The 17,335-nt window shown below is 35.2% G+C and overlaps 2 protein-coding genes across 2 annotated transcripts; both read left to right on the top strand.

The window, feature by feature from the left end:
* Positions 1-779: 779 nt before the first annotated feature.
* LOC132314235 (uncharacterized) lies at positions 780-4,651 on the top strand. The gene is made up of 3 exons (XM_059813122.1): positions 780-1,174; positions 4,330-4,536; positions 4,636-4,651. The coding sequence occupies exons 1-3, from the start codon at positions 780-782 to the stop codon at positions 4,649-4,651; spliced, it is 618 nt and encodes a 205-aa protein (XP_059669105.1).
* Positions 4,652-5,115: 464 nt separating this feature from the next.
* LOC132314899 (germin-like protein 9-3) lies at positions 5,116-11,992 on the top strand. Its single transcript, XM_059813670.1, has 2 exons — positions 5,116-5,611; positions 11,953-11,992. The coding sequence occupies exons 1-2, from the start codon at positions 5,205-5,207 to the stop codon at positions 11,990-11,992; spliced, it is 447 nt and encodes a 148-aa protein (XP_059669653.1). The 5' UTR covers positions 5,116-5,204.
* Positions 11,993-17,335: the final 5,343 nt, after the last annotated feature.

Raw genomic sequence — 17,335 nt, 5'->3', positions numbered from 1 at the left:
ATGTGATGATTGAGACTCACCAGTCTGAGTTTTCTATTCATCTAGGCGGAGATAAGATGTATCAGGATATGAAATGGCAGTTTTGGAGGGCAGGTATAAAGAAGGACACTGCTATCTTTGTCTCTAAGTGTAATATTTTCCAGATGGTCAAGATCGATCACCATAGACCGCTAGGTTCTTTATAGCCACTACCTATACCAGAGTGGAAATGGGAGAGCATTTCTATGGATTTTGTGGAGGGATTGCCTAATTCGTTCAAGAATCACAATTCCATTTGGGTCATCGTCGATAGGTTGACCAAATCAGCTCATTTCTTGCCTATTAGCACTGATTACACTTTGGAATAGTTGGCGAGACTTTACATTATAGAGATTGTGAAGTTGCAAGGCATTCCGTTATCTATTATATCGGATAGGGATTCGAGCTTTATGTCAGGATTTTGGAAGAGTTTTCAGTAGGCTTTAGGTACAGAGTTACATCTTAGCACTGCTTATCATCCTTAGACTGATGGACAGACCGAGAGGGTTAATCAAATAATGGAGGATATGCTTCGTTCTTGTGTTCTTGACTTTAAGGGCCACTGGGTGGAGTATTTGCAACTTGTGGGGTTCGCATATAACAATAGCTTTCAAAAGACTATTGGTATGGCACCATTTGAGGCATTATATGGCTGACCATGTAGATCTCCTATTTGTTGGATGGAGGTTGGAGAGAACAGATTTTTGGGTCCTGAGTTCATTAAGGACACCTCTGAAAAGATCGCTTTTATTAGGGATCGTATGCGCACTGCCCGGAGTAGGCAGAAGAGTTATACAGATCATCGTACTCGTACATTGGAGTTTCAGGTTGGAGATCAGGTTCTACTTAAAGTGTTTCCCATGAATGGAGTAATGCGCTTTGGGAAGAAAGGGAACTTGTCACCGCGTTTTATTGGTCCTTTCATGATTATGAATCGGGTTGGAGCTGTAGTTTATCGGTTAGCACTTTTGGATCACTTGCATCACGTCCACAATGTTTTTCATGTTTCCATGTGGCGAAAATTTTTACGAGATGAGGATCGTTATCAGCATATGGATGTGGGTGATATTGAGTTGCAACCAGATGCAACATATGTGAAGCCACCGTGTCGCATTATAGATCGTAAGGATCATGTTCTTCGTCATAAGGTCATATCGTTAGTACATGTCCAGTGGAGTCACCAAAATGAGGCTGAGTCTACTTGGGAATGAGAGGATGTCATTCACTCACAGTTTCAAGATATAATGGATGCAGGTAAGAGCGAATTCCGAGGACGGAATTCCTTTTGTTAGGGGGAAAGAATGTAATACCCCTAATTTCAAAAGGATAGTCTCGGTATTATTTTAATTGTATTAATTATTTAATTTTTTTGGCTAATTGTTTACTTGTTTAATTGATTTAATTATTTATGTGTCAATTGAATTATTTGTTTAAATAAAATTGTGTGCTAAAACGTATATTTGATTTCTTTGTTTAAATAAAATTGTGTGATGATATGTATTTGTTTAGGAATTTAATTGTTTTGTTTTATTTCTATTTTTATATATTTTTAAGGAATTGGATATGGATAGTAGTAATGGAATAATTAATTGGATCCCATGGACTACTTGGATAAAGGGTTTAATGGGTACGGATAATTATCCATGGATAGTTGTACATGTATATATAATAAATAAATAAATAAATATAAATATATATATATATATATATATATATATATATATATATATATTATGAAAGTCATTTAGTAATAATCTGATGTATATTTATATATTATATATAAAAAGGAATATACATAGATTATACATAACATATATTTTAGTTACCTTTTTAGTATTTAAAATTTTTTTTTAATTAGTTTGACTTGGATTAGGAAAAGGAGTAGAGTTATCATTTAGCCTATAAATATATAATTATAGGGTTGGAAAAGGTGGCTAGAAATATATCACGTAATATATTTTAGAGAGAGAAAGAAGGAAGAGAAATAGGAAGAAGGAGGCTAGGGTTTTTTTTTTTTTTTTTTTTTTTATCAAATCTCTAAAGGCAAGTTTTAATTATTCTCTTCTACTTTGATTCATACCCTATGCATGCTAGATTAATTCTAGGTTCTTTAAATAAATTAATTGAATCCGATTACATGGATTAATTTAGAAATTACAATTCATGTATTTTAATAATGGATTTTAAATTTTTCTTTCTTCTGCTGAACTGGATATTTTTTATTATTTGTGTTCTTTTTTTTTTTTTCTTTTTTTTTCTGTTAAGCATGATTCAGTGTATTGTCTTCATGCATGCCGAACAAGGAACACTCCAATAATAAAACAATTTGTGTATATGTAGTAAATTAGATGTTGTGTTGCATTAAATAAATTTTTATATTATTCTAACCATTGCTGGAACACGCTGAATGAGGAAGGAAAACATTAGCATCAGTTTTGTTAAATTGAAATTTCAATCTCATTACTTCCATAAGCCTACACGCCACACGAGGAAAAATTAAAGCAATACAAACAAATGGTATGTATCAGTTTTGTTTTTTTTTTTTTTTTAATTGAAGTTTTATTGTTTTCATAAGGCCTACACGCTACCTGAGGAGGAAAAAAACAATAAGTACAAACTGATATGCTTATGTGTTAGGAATGAATTAGTTATATTAAAAAAAATAATTATCAGAATTATTATTTTTTATGGGGTAAATTAAATGCCTATATTTAGAATTATTATTTTTCTGTTTGGTACTCAATTAAATGAATTGATGTTTATATGATAGATATCATGTTTACTTTGACTATTTGATAAAAATAATAATAACAATAATAAGGCATCTTTATAATGATATAAAAACCTTTATTTGGTTATGATATGGATTAACGCATCATTATGGGATAGGAACATATTAGGGACGGATTAACTTAAGAGTTAAGTCCTATTTATTTTTAATAAGGGAACGGATTAACTATAGAGTTAAGTCCTACTTATTCCTGTCAGGTCAATTGAATAGTTGGATGACATATTATTTAAATAATATTTGGATAGTTTATTTTGATAGGTGGAAAGGACGGATTTTACATATATAATTGTATGCCATGATATGAGCTTAAGTCTTAGAATCAGTGATTAAGGTGCGTATATTGTCAGGAATGTGTAGCTAGATATAGTGTAGTTATGTACCCTGGTAGGTCTAGGTACTCATGCCCACTATATGTGTATTTTGCATGTTGCCTATTATTCAGGTTGAGACAACTATATAGTCTAGTGAGGTTCCTTTAGTGTGTGTGTATATATATATATGGATTATTTAGTTATTGTTGAATTAATTAGGATGTGTACATGTACCGGATCTCTGTTTGGGATGTAGTAGATTAGAACTTATATATGAGCCTGACCCACCATTATTTTTTCAGGTGTTCGTCTGTTCCAGTCTTAGAAATTGTTTGTGCCGAGCAGAGACAGTCATTCACTCTTCCGACTCTACGTATGACTCTTCTTCATGTTTTAGTTATTAGTTTTATTTCAGTTCAGTTATTTTAGTTAGGATATTATTAGGGGTCTACAGTATGGATTCCCGAATTGTAGTTTAATTAATTGCTAGTATCTGAGGATTGAAGGATTTTATTATTGAATTTTTAATTATTATTTATTTAAGAATTTTTTTTAAATAATGATTTATTATTTAGTTCCCTTCAGCTTATTATTTATTTATTATTCTTTTTGTATTCAAACGCTTGTTAAATGTTAATTATTTGATATCCCTTGTATTCTGTGTTCAGACTTGATTACCCATGGCTCTAGAATCGAGGGGTATCACAAAGTCGCAAAGCCAGAGAATTGTCAACAATTTGTGTTTAGTAGAACGATAGGGTGTGAGCCAGAGTTAAAGTTCGGTGTACTTTATTTCAAACATAGTGGATCAGTTTACTTTAGCTGAATAGTCCACGAGGTTTTTCCCATACAAATAGTTGACGTATTTTATCAACTGGGGTTTCTCTCTAAAATCCTGGTACAATCTCTCTAACTCTAACTTGTTTTACTTTACATATATTTGTGATTGTAGATGTTTAAATTGATCACATAATCTAATTAATCATAAATTGAGCATATTGACCTAATAATTAGATCTAGGTCGTTAAAGGAGTTAATCACAATTAAATCAACTAACTGTTTTCGCATCCGCGAAACTCTATTTTCACAAATAGCACCACCAAGGCTCTGCAATTAGCATTGACATTTTACTGATGATGCACTAGTTCCTTTGGGAACGCAAATAAGTCATTGTAAAATTTGTTCATGGTCACAATGAACCTTAAAAAGGCTCCTGTCAACTATAGACACAGCTAGGAATGTTGTACGTGGTTTGACCGCACCTATTGAGTGCTCAGGTATGGCAATGGAGACACATTTGCCATCAAGTTTGGTAGACATCATTGTCAAAAGTTCCAAGAAGTCCATTTCAGGTGAAGGGATTCCCATCGATGACAGTAGAATTTGCTGGTCCTATGAAATCCGTCGTGACGTCTGGTTTTAAAAGAACTAAGCCATGCTACCACTTGACCACATATGTGGTAGCCTGGTAGGGTTGGGTTTTTGAGCTTTGTTTCTTATTAAAAATGTTTGCAGGTATGATGCCAGCTAAGGTTGAGTTCACAAAGCTGAACCGAAAGACAAGGGAATATACTCCAAATCATCATACTGACTTCATGATAATCAGCAGCTAAAAGAGTCTATAAACAACCTCCAAAAAAAAAATCAAGGTATATACGTACTAATATACGCGTGTGTTCTTAAATAAGTGACAATGAACACGAAAATCATGTTGAGATTACAGCTCTAATTGACAATAACAAGAGTCATAAAAACAAGGGTGTTGTAGTTTCCATCTCACTTGATGTGCCTCTTTAGTCCTGCTCAAGGGTACAGCTCTTGTTTCTTAATTACTACTGAGGCTGTGCTTATAAATTGACTTCTTGTTGAAGACTCAAGTAAAAAAAAAGTCTTAAAAAGAAATTTAATTCCATCAGACTATTCTCTTCTCAGTCATGGCATTCAAGCTTGAATTGTTACTCACCCTAGGACTTGCATTTGCTACTCTCTATATTTCAGTTGCTGGGGATGCAGACATTCTTTCTGATTTCATAGTCCCGCCTAACCTCAACGGCATTGATGGCAACTTTTTCACCTTTACTGGCATGAGAGTTCTTCTTAATGGAGATTTTCCGACGACTTTCAAGGTTTTGAAAGCAAGCATGGCTGAATTCCCGGCTCTCAACGGTCAAAGTGTTTCTTATGCAGTTCTTGAGTACCCTGCTGGCTCTGTCAACCCACCTCACACACATCCTCGCGCAGCAGAGCTCTTGTTTCTCCTCAATGGAAACCTTGAAGTGGGGTTTGTGGACACCACCAACAAGCTCTATACTCAGACGCTCCAACAGGGTGACATGTTTGTGTTTCCTAAGGGACTTATTCACTACCAATACAACAATGATACAAAAAATGGTGCCATAGCAGTATCTGCATTTGGCAGTGCAAATGCTGGAACCGCGTCAATTCCTGGTTCTGTCTTCAACACCAGCATTGATAGTGGGATACTGGCTAAGTCCTTCAAAACTGATGTTTCCACCATTCAGAAAATCAAAGCTGGCTTCGGAGCCAAGGCCTGAGGTAGAAAGGCCTCACTGGTTAATAATATGTCTGCATTCCGTTCTTTGTTTTTAATGTATTCTTCGTCACGTGAATAATTTTTTTTTCTTCATAAGAATGAATAATTTCCTTTTGTCATTTAAAGATTTAAAAGAGAATCAATGAATAAACTCTTTTTTCCAGAATTTTATTTGAAGTGCTATTTTTATGAGGAAATTAAATTTGGTACAATGCCAGGAACAGCTCAGATTACTTCTAAATTAACACTGTTCTTGTCTTTTAAGTGCAAGAGATCAAAAATTTGAGTCTTATTGTCCCAATTGAAATCCGGAGACATGGGGCAATTCAGAGACTGTCAGATGATTTATTTATCAGTTTCTTTTTTGTTGTCTATATGATATGATATTGGAGTTATTGCTTACCATGAGATGATGTAAAAAAGCCATCTGGTTTCTTTAGTTGAGTAGTATATAAAATTTCTTACCTGCAAAAATGATGGCATGACAAGTTTTTTGGTTCGATTTTGAATCTTGTTCTTTCACAGAAATAATTTGAAGAATTTTTTTTGAGGTTGAAAGCATCCATAAAGTAGTTGAAAAGATTTAGGACACACACTTGGATCAGATCAACTGTAGCCAATATCAAACAGCCTTTCTTGAAAACATATTTTTTGACCCTACAAAATGAAGAATCTAATTTCAATTTTCTATATATTGATTTACTAGTAAAAGTGAATTTAAAAATTATTTGGCTTCTAAACTTGTGTCTCTCTCTTTGATCTTAATTTCTTTGTATGTGGTTTTTCACTGGTAAGAACTAAAGTGAAATGGTGATCACATTCTCTTACGAATGATATATATATATATATATAATTATTATTATGTTTAGTAATTAACTTGATGTTTTTCAAGAACTTTCTTGTTCTTCTTTTCTTTCTTTCTTTTTATTATAATTTATTTTTTATTTTTCCTAATTTTGGTTGGAGTTATATATTCTTACTTCATCTAGTGTTTCCATTGAGTTGCCATTGGCAAAATGTCATATTGATTGATTCATCAAGTCTTTGAAGGCTCAGTCTTCACAACACCGAGTTAACTTTCTCATTATTATTAAGCAATGGCTTATTAGGTTGCTGGTCTAACCTTTTAATATTGAGATATTTAAACTTACCTGATCAATGCTATAGAAAAACTCTATGCAGGTGAGGGCCGTGAGGCTAATGGACATGAGCATTATATGCACTAAAATGCAAAGAGAAGGCTCTGTGAGGAATTGCCAAACAAGCTTCTAAGCCAAAACCTAGAACAAGAAATGTATATGACTTATTCTATTTGTCAATGTTCTTGATTGTTTTCTTGGTTTTGAGCGTAAGAATTTGTTGTTAAAAATCATGCTTAAAGACAAAAATGCGACTAAATTTATTAGCAGGCCAGTACAAAGTACAAAACATATCTTGTAGACAAGCTTATTGATCAAAGTTGCATTTATAATTTTAATAGTAGAACTGGTATAAGAATAAATTCTGACATGAAAGTCTATGTAGCCACAACTGGCATTTTGAATATGATGACACTTATGCCGCTTTCGGAAGCATTGAGCCGATGCTTTGGAATTGGACAAAATTTAGTTCAAATTCTAGGCGAATTATCCTCAAATTCCAATTCCAATTTGAGGATGCCAAAAACGGCCTGGGCCGGGCACGATCCAGATTGCTAGATGCGGGTCGGGTAAGTGGCATTGGTCCAAACCAGATCTTCACCATCAGGCCCACGATCAGGGGGTCAATTAGGAAGCCCGATTTAATAGAAGAGGGAAATGGGCCCAAAACGAAGATAAGCCCGGAAGGCCAACTCAGCGTAAAGAGTGAGTTAGGAAGCTTCTAGAAGGTGGGCAGCAGTCTATAAATAGACCAAAAAGAGAGGGAAAAAGGGGAGAAAATTCTTGAAGTGTAAAGTTATTTTGTCGAAATAAATAGAGAAATTTCTTGCATCTTCAATGGCACTGTCTGTGGGAAACGATCAAGATTGATTTGCGTTTGATCAAGAATGATTGACGTCGATCAAGATTGATTCGTGGAGAAGAAGCTCAATCTCTGGAAGTTGGATCCGGATCGGCAAGATCATGATCTGTCTTACAGAGTCTTGGTTTTAGTTGATCTTTGGAGATTGGAGTTAGATCTACACAATCACGATCTGTTTAGTGAAGCTAGATTTGACGAGTTCATGGCAGGAAAGATTCAGATCCGGCCAAGGGAGATCGGAATTCAGCTAGTTCGAGGCCAGATCTAGTGCGTTCGTATTAACAAAACTCAGATCTAATCAGGAATTCACAGTTATGACTCTGCTCCGATCAGGAATGATGATAGGAAGTGAGAGTTCTAATCCACAGGAGAATGGCCAGTAGACGAAGCTTGATGAGTTGATGAGTATGATTGAAGCTCTGAGAAGAGAGAATGTGGAATTGCGAGCTGGAATGGAGCGTCGAGAAGCTCCGGGGATTCCACGACCACCTTTGGTAGGAGAAAGAGTTATGCAACCTGATGTTGCTCATCAAGGCGAACAAGAAGGAAACAATCACATGGATCTTCACCGCAAAGAGATTAGGCCAAGCGATTTACCGTCAAATGTTCGTCACGTGGAAAATCGAGAAGGATCTATTCATTTGGATCCGCATCGTGAGCGGATCAGGCAAGAAGAAGCCATGGCATTCGATCCATATCAAGAAAGGCTGAGGCGAAAAGAAGCTGTGGAGTATGGTCACCATAAGGCTACATCACTGTGGCAGAGGGAGTTCACGGAGCAAAGATCGTTCGATCCGCTTTACCGGCCTTCAATGGCTACGTACGACTACAGAAGTTCAGATAGGAGGTCGGTAGATCAGAGGATTCTCCCAAAGTTTCTGAGGGAGAATGAGGCCCTCCGTTCGGCAGCACGAATAATTGATTCACCATTTACAGATGAGATCCTGAATGCTTCGAATCCGAGAAATTTTTCCATACCAGTTTTTATTCTGTTCGATGGAACGACCGATCCGATCGATTATGTTTACCATATCTAATTGAAAATGGCTCTGAACATGGAGAATGATCCCATGATGTGCAAATGCTTTCCTATAAACCTAACCGGACCAGTGCTCAATTGGTTCAAAAACCTGACGAGAAGCTCGGTAGAGAGCTTCCGGAGTTTGTATGACCGGTTCATAAGCCAGTATTATGGGAATAAGCATCCGGCCAAAGATATTTCAAGTCTATTACGATGAAGTAGTATGAAGATGAGCATCTCCAAGCTTTTTTCACTAGATTCAACCTTGTTAAGAGCACAGTGATAAAATGTCATTCATCCACGGCAGTTTAAGTGTTCAAACTAGTAATGAACCGAGGGACACTGTTCCACACAAGTTTAGTGGTGAATACACCGAGCACTATGGACGAGTTGATCGAAAGAGCTGATGGTTTTGTGCACTTGGAAGAAGAAGAAGCAGCCAATGCCAAGAAGACATCCATAATATTGACGAAAGAGAAGTCCAAAACAAAGATCTGACAGAAACAAGCTACACCACAGCATCAGACCTCCTGGAAGGCGGAAAAGAGGTCAAGGGAGGAGGAGTCAGTCATTCCACTCAAGGTCACCTTGGCAAGATTGTACAAATAAAACAAAGATAAGTTTTGCTCTCCCCTACCAATCAGACAACCTCTCGAATAGAGAGATCAATCCAAACATTGTGCTTTCTATAGTGATTTTTGTCATCAAACTAATGAATACAGGAACTTAAGGAGGCAAGGGGGGTGTTCGCAGGATATGTCCAAGGGCTGGTAGTGGAACAGAACCGACCGGCTGAGCAAGTGAAAAGAAATCAGAAGCCAAGTTACCATAACGCCAGCCCATTCGGATTGTAAATACAATTCATGGCCAACCTGAGCAGACCGAAAAGTCAGAAGAGCTACTCCGAACGTGTCTCTGTCGAGCACAAATGAAGAGGAGAATAGGCAGTGTAAATGCTCTGCACCAACAGAATGCATCAACACAGATAAAGTTTGATAGAACAGACCTGCTGTGAGCTCAGATCCCTCATGAAGATCCTTTGGTTGTCAGCTTGACGGTGGCAGAGTGCTTGGTACGAAGGGTGCTAATTGATCCAGGGAGCAGTGCGAATGTCATGCCAAGAATAACGTTCGACCAGCTCAAGATCAAGCCAAAAAAGCTTAAACCCAACGGAAATCCCTTGTTGGGATTCGATGGGAAGCGAGTGGAACCAATCGGTATGGTAGAATTGTCGATTCGAACTACTGAGAAAGAGTTGATTGAAAGCTTTGTGGTAGTCAATATCCATCCGTCTTACAATCTTTTGATGGGAAGATGGTGGACTCACAGGGTTCATGGTGTCCCGTCGACTCTGCACCAAGTAATGAGATGTTTGAGCCCAAATGGGAACAAGGTGATTGATATTCACAGAGACCAAGTCGAGGCCAAAGAATGCTATTTTGTAACCTTGAAAGCTGCTAGGAAGGGAAAAGCTCCCATCCGTTCTGCTAACATAAGATAACAATTACAAGAACCTCCACCCAACAAGAATAAGAAGGAGGAGCCTTCGGTCCTGACCGAAGAACCTCTCGTTGATGTGTAAATCGATCATCTGAGGCCAGACCGAACCACAAGAGTAGGAATAGGGCTTGGAGAGGAAGAAAAGCGCCAATTAGTTGATTTCATGTCTTAGAATACAGATGTGTTCGCTTGGAGCCATTCGGACATTCCAGGGATCGATCCCTCTGTCTCTTGTCATTCCCTCAACATAGACCCGAACGTCAAGCCTGTAAGACAGAAGCAAAAGAAATTCGCCCCGGGCATAACCAGATCATAGCAGATGAAATTGACAGGTTGTTGGAAGCAGGATTCATTAGAGAAGTTCAATATCCATCCTGGCTCTTGAATGTGGTTGTAGTGCAAAAGAAGAATGGGAAATGGAGAGTTTGCAATGACTTTACCAACCTGAACAAAGCCTGCCCGAAGGATAGTTTTTCATTACCAACTTAAGGAAAAACAAAATATATTTTACTACAAAAAAATAGTAAATTGATTTTTTTTTTTTTTGTCAAATATATATATATATATATATATATATATATATATTGTTATTTTTCTTTTATCCACAATGGTGGTAGGGTTTCTGGCGATGAACCAAGGGTTTGTGGCGTTGCGAACGATCTAGAGGCTTAGGGTATGGAGAGCCAGCCCTCTCTCTCTCTATATATATATATATATCTTACTACAGTATATGATTTATCAAAACGGTACCGTTTTAATTATATTCCGTTATTAAGAAAAACAAAATACAAACCCGTTATATTTTACTTCAAAACAATAGTAAATTGAATTTTTTTTTTTTGTGTGTGTGTGTGTGTGTATTATTAATTTTGTTTTATCCACACGATGGTGGTAGGGTAATTTTATCTTAATAAATATCATAATTGAAGGGAAGATGAACCAAACCGAGACACATAAGATCTGAGATAGAGAATTGATTACATACAGAAATAAATTCTATGAACCTAACCCAGAGACACGCACGTGGTCTCTAATAGCACATGTAGAGAGGAAGGGTTTGGAAAAGAAAAGGGGATTTATAAATAACAAAATAAAAGATGAAGTACCTGAATCGGACAACAACTGCAGGACCTTGGCTCACAAATAATTTCTTCGCTGACCTGTTCGAGAACCCCAAACTGAAAATTTACAGAAATTTAACAAAATTAGAAAGACTCGAGGTTTTTGTTATCTCAAGTTTTCACAAGAAAAATATATAAAGACTGAAACTGAAAAAAAAAAAAAAAAAAAAAAATCAATAAATGGAAAAGGAGATCCAGATCACTGTATCTCATATCAAGAAGAATATAACCCTAGAAATGCGAAATCAACAACAGTAAATTGATTCGTGAAACTTTTGGCCGCTTTAGATGGTGATGAATCTAGATGAACCAAAGGGTTTGTGGTGTTGCGAACAGTCTAGAGGCTGGAGGGTTTGGAGAGCCAGCCCTATATATATATCTTACTACTACGGAAGATGATTTATCAATATATTTTACTTATATTGATCAAGTGCACTTTTAATTATATTCCATTCTTAAGAAAATCTAAATATATTTTACTACGAAACAATAGTTAATATTGACTCTCTTTTTTTGTCAAAAAATATATATGTATTATTATTCTTCTTTTATCCACGATGGTGGTAGGGTAATTTCATAATTTATGATACTAAAAAATAATGTTCCACTGGAAAAGTCCAATAGTTCACATGAAGAGTGTTTTTGGTGCTCTCTTTAAAATCAAATGAAATTTAGGAAATAAGTTAAACAGGTTATTACCATTTCTTGTATGGGTTGAAACCCCAAGAAATTCATTCCTACCCATTGATAATCAAACTGGTTACGCTTTCACAGAAAGCTATTTGGAACAAACAATTACCTGGGGCTTAGCCCCAACAACAACAGAGGGAGCAGCACCTGTGATTGTCTTGACGTAGGACAGATGTATTCGCTGTAGTGCATATTGAATAGTGTTCTCTGGTAACGGGTCAGCTTGATGCTTCAAATAGAACAAATGAGAAATTAGTTATCCATCAATACACAATGTTTCTAATAGAAGTCTGGTTCATGTTTACAGTAGACGTTATTTAAAACATAAATATGACACTGAAGAATATATAAAAATGTGAAAGCATGTTAAAGAGCATATACTTCAATAGCCTCCTTCAATTTTATACAGCAAATTAAAGAGCATTTCAGGAACACACATAAATGTGAAAGCATCTTTAAATTCAAAACAACAGTGACACGTCCAGTGATGACTAATTTACAAGTCGCAATAGATTAAAGTTCCTTGGAGGACAGAAAGTGAAGCTTCGTTGGAAATCATGGTTCAAGTTTTCTTGTTTTAGTTAAGGCTAGGCTGCAAATGAACCAAGTTGTTCATGAACAACTCAAACCCGACTTGTTTAGAGCTCAGCTCAAGTTCATTAATTAATTACACAAGCTGAGCCCGAGGAGCGTCCAGCTCGGCTCATCTACGCTCATGAAAATAGTCCATAAAAAAGTTTAGGAAGCTCATGTCCATTAATCCATTCTTTATTTTTAAACCCATATATCCTAATAACAGCCCATACACAGAACCTGCAGACTAGCCAGGCCCATGAAAGAATCTGATAAACCCCTTGCTGCTTTATCCATTCCTCAAACAAGTCTAATATCTCCTCCTGATTTTAAGGTTAGCCTCTCTCTAGAAACCGGATCTAGTTTTTATCTCATCTGTATAAATCTCACGCACATCTCTCTCTCATCCCTATTATTGTCACCAAGTCACAATGAAAATTTCTTGCAACCCAACAGTGGCATCGATGTGGTAGTGCTGACAAGCAGAGGACAAAGATATTAGAGAGAAAAAAGGGCCGACGATTAGAAGACAATTATATTTTGTAGTGAGTGACATAGATTCCTCATATTTGTACAATATCTAATATATACCTGAGTTTATGTATATATTGTATTATATGTAGGTATACATAGGAAATGCATGAGTCCGAATTGAACCGACCCAAGCTTGGTTGTAGAATGCCGAGCCAAGATCGAGCTTGGTCTACAGGAACACTAGCCAAGCTCGAACACACCTGTAAGTATAGCACTGAGCCCGAACAAGGTGAAGCACGGTTCCTATCATTTGCACCCCTATTTATGGCGGCAAGACGTCCCTCAAAAAAAAAAAAAAAAAAAAAAAAGAAAAAAAAAACAGAATAAGTCAATACGCCTATATATCATGTCTCCACATATGACGTGCCTGTGTCATACCCGTGTCATAGTTTTTAGAAATCAACAAGTCAATACGCCTATATATATATCATTGTATCTATGTCCATGCATCATAGGTAGTAGAAGTGTAGTACTGCTACTTCCGCGAGTAAAAAAGGAAAAAAAAAAAACCAAAGAATAAAAAGAAGCTTGACTTGTGTTTTACCAGAGCCAAATTAAGAATGTGACCAAATAAAACAAATTACTTTGACTAGCCCCTCTAATTTTCACAGATTCTTAATACTCAGAATCTTTTTGGAAAAGAAATAGTGAAAAGGCATAAAAAGCATGTTGTGAAAAAGGAAAGAGTACATAAATGATGACTCTATTTATTATACCAAGATTATCATAATAAGAAACCTCTTCCTCATAGCCTTTCCCATCGAACTGATAGGTTTATTCCACTCTGTCCAGTAAATTTCGTGGTAAGAAGACAAACAAAGAGAGATGATAACCAACAAATTCACCTACGGGAGCAGCCACCTCCAGCAGGTATGTGGCACTTCTCCTTGTATTATAGTCAGGATCAGTAAACTCAATGATTATACCATGCTTCCCAATCTGCAAGAAAGCACTAACTTTTCAAGAAAGAAACATATTCAAGGTAAAAATACATAAAAGTTGTAGAAAATACTACTACTGAATTTTATTCAAGTAAAAATAGGATTTTAGCAGTAAAATCAAGACCATATCACCCATACATTATAACCAACATCCGGTCATAACTTAGGAGGATTGTGAAGTCGTCAATTCTACAATACTATCCATCCAAACCATTTAAAACTTCATCCAATTTCAATCTAGAAAAAGACATATTCAGTCCAAAGGAGAAAAGTTGCAAAATTTACATGAGCAATCCCATATTGCAGCATGTTAAAGAGTGGTCCAACCTTACCTAAATTCAATGCAGCAAACTAATTTTGAACCTGAATCATTTACTTAATTTTTTTATTTTTATTTTTTGGTAAATACATTAAAACAATGTTGGATCATTTAGAACAATTACAGTGAAAACATTTCTGCATCCAGTATCAAATAACACCCATAGCATTACACATTGAAATATCTTTGAACATTTTGGAAGATAGAATGCGGTTGATCCAATGCAGACTGTCAGAGAAATTTAAGCCAAGACATCCATGTTCAACAAATTAAAACAATTTTGAAATCACAAACCCGCCAATCAAGGTGGTGGATAGCTGCTATTTTGGGATTTTCTTTTTATCAAATCAATTTCATTAAATCACATCTCAAATCAATAACAACCAATTAAAACCAGCAACTTGCGTAGGTATCTCGGTCACATAAATTAGATTTAAAACCATAACGAAGCTGGGTCTACCACTGATTAAAACATCAAGGCTACTAAAGAGTTTCACTTCTCTAGAATCTTGCAGTTGATTACTTAGAAATGTTAAAAATATTTGCAATTCATATTTGCAAATTAACACATTATTGCGAAAGTCTCCAATCAAAATTGTCACATATCTACAAAAAGAACTAGAATGAATTATACCAAAGAAAATTTCAGAAAGATTAAGACAGAAAATTATTGGAAATAATATCAAAACCTTTTTCTATTTATTTTGGAGTAAAAAAGATTTAAGCAAAGAAATATGGCTTAAACTATATATATATGTTTAATACCTAACCTTTTTCTATTTATTTTGGAGTAAAGAAGATTTAAGCAAAAAAAATATCGCTTAAACTAAATATATATATATATAGAGAGAGAGAGAGAGTGTGTGTAAACTTGAAACACTGAAGTTCCTCTGCAAAATACCTTCTTAGCGCATAGTCCTTGAAACCATTGATTAAGCAGAGGGCCTCCAGAGTCCTAATACATCCATGTAGTCGAGGCTCCCCACCATTTACGACTTTCTTCCAAGTAACAAAAAATGGGCTGAAACCAGAATGTAAATATGGCAGATAAAACATGAAATCCAATGGGATTTTATTAGTTAATAAATGTGCATTCAGATGCGAAAAAACCATAATCACTGTATATGAATGTGCACTCTTGATTAGATGATCAGATATAAAACACGCTGGTTTGTGGAAAAAATAGAGCAAAACACATCATTTAATGCTGACAAGAGTAAAAAAAAAAAAAGAAAAAGAAAAGTCATAAGTGCCAAAAATTGATTGCTGCCTTTTGTAAATATTATTTCCCACAAATTTCTACTTCCATAATAGTAATTGTTTTAGTGCAAAAATATTCTACTTACATCTGCCATAAGCCCCACAACTTCTGCTTTCTCGTTCATTCACTGCTTGATATATTTTATACACACACACACGCACGCACGCACGCACGTAGAATAGTAATCTCTTGCTCCCCATAAAGCAAGAAAATTCTTTCGCATTTTCTATAGTGAACATTAGATTAAATTTAATAATCACATTCCAAATCCACCTATATGCTTTCCTTTTAATGCAAAACCACTATCATTATTTCTAGTTTCCAAATTTAATATTTGCCAATATAATTAATTATAACAATAAAAGGTAAGTACTAAAAAAATTAAAATAATGATAGTATAATAATAACAGTATTAAATAAAATATTAAGAAAAACAACTAATTTACAAAGAAAATCTGAAATTTCACAGAATAATAGCATGTTTTGTCGTGAATCTCCTCATTACGTTAATAAATTTTTGTTATTGTAGTAGAACTAGAAAAAATATATTGTGCGATTTATTATGACAGATGAGTAATTAGAATGTGTTTACAACTAGTTAGAATTTGTGACAAAGAGTTAGAGAAAAATAGATTGAATTTCTAATTTTTAAACAGCATGCATTTAGGGAGGTATAGAATAATTTAAATTGTAACTTATTAATTTTTTTTATGAGTGAAGTGTAACTCAGCAACATAATACTCAAAACACTACAGAAATGATTATGCACGAAAGCAACTCAAACCAACGCATGAGAAGAAATTCATCTAAACAAATTACAAATCCCAAAGAATGAAAAAGAAAAGAAAAAGGGTACAGTTTTTATGTGGCCAACAACTGTCAGATAGTGTAATATACGACGTACAACCAAAACCACAGCAATAGTCATCCTTTACCAGATGCAAGAGAGTAGTTAGAGCATACACATCATTCCGGGAATTTAAGCTCTGCACATGCTGTATGATTCACATGACCACATGAGAATTACACAAGTTAATCAAATATTCAAAATTCACAATTTAACTAAACAGATTATAATGTAGCTCATCCATAGTATAAGTAGCAGTGTCATATAATGTATTCAGTGACTCTCAAAAATACACACAGGGCATATCACACATATAGGAATTATGTGCTTAATTTCCAGGAAAAGATAATTGTGAGCTTAACCCAAAATTTTCAATTTCTGGGTAGCAAACTCCAACACATCTACATTACTGTAGTGTTAAGAATAACTGAATTTATAATAATTTTTAACTGCAAGTACAATACTCCACCATCTGTCACCTGGCAACTTTTGCCTTTTCTTTTTCTTTTCTTTTTTTCCTTTTCTTTTATTATTATAATTATTTTATTGTGATGTGTTTATTGGCCATAGTCAGCTATGCAAACAACATTCATTTTAAAAAAAGATCAGTCCAATAAACCACTTTGAATATCACAACCCCACCTCTAGGTGCATGTTTGATTCGATACCTTCTCTATAGGTACAAAATTATAATGACTAGGCATGCAACTGCTAATCTCCTTTGAAAGGAGAGGGTACCTACTACACGAATCATTCAACTCCAAAATCACTGGTGGAAAGATTAGAATTGGTACATCCAATCCCAATTTCAAGCCCCAGTTTTTTTCAGCCAAAGACACTAAAAAAGTGATTT

Source organism: Cornus florida, unplaced genomic scaffold (genome assembly GCF_030987335.1).
Source record: "Cornus florida cultivar Cherokee Brave unplaced genomic scaffold, ASM3098733v1 CherokeeBrave_3.0.0_Hap2_Chr06, whole genome shotgun sequence".
Classification (NCBI taxonomy): domain Eukaryota; kingdom Viridiplantae; phylum Streptophyta; class Magnoliopsida; order Cornales; family Cornaceae; genus Cornus; species Cornus florida.
The sequence above is the reverse complement of the archived record's forward strand: the minus strand, read 5'-3'. Positions and strand labels throughout refer to the sequence as shown.

Excerpts from the sequence above, each read along its gene's own strand:
- LOC132314235 (XM_059813122.1), top strand. The coding sequence starts at position 780 with ATGCGCACTGCCCGGAGTAGGCAGAAGAGTTATACAGATCATCGTACT. Across the intron at positions 1,175-4,329 it reads CTTCGTCATAAGGTCATATC|GCTCCTGTCAACTATAGACA; the intron begins GTTAGTACATGT and ends AACCTTAAAAAG.
- LOC132314899 (XM_059813670.1), top strand. The coding sequence starts at position 5,205 with ATGAGAGTTCTTCTTAATGGAGATTTTCCGACGACTTTCAAGGTTTTG. Across the intron at positions 5,612-11,952 it reads GATAGTGGGATACTGGCTAA|AGTGTTTTTGGTGCTCTCTT; the intron begins GTCCTTCAAAAC and ends GTTCACATGAAG.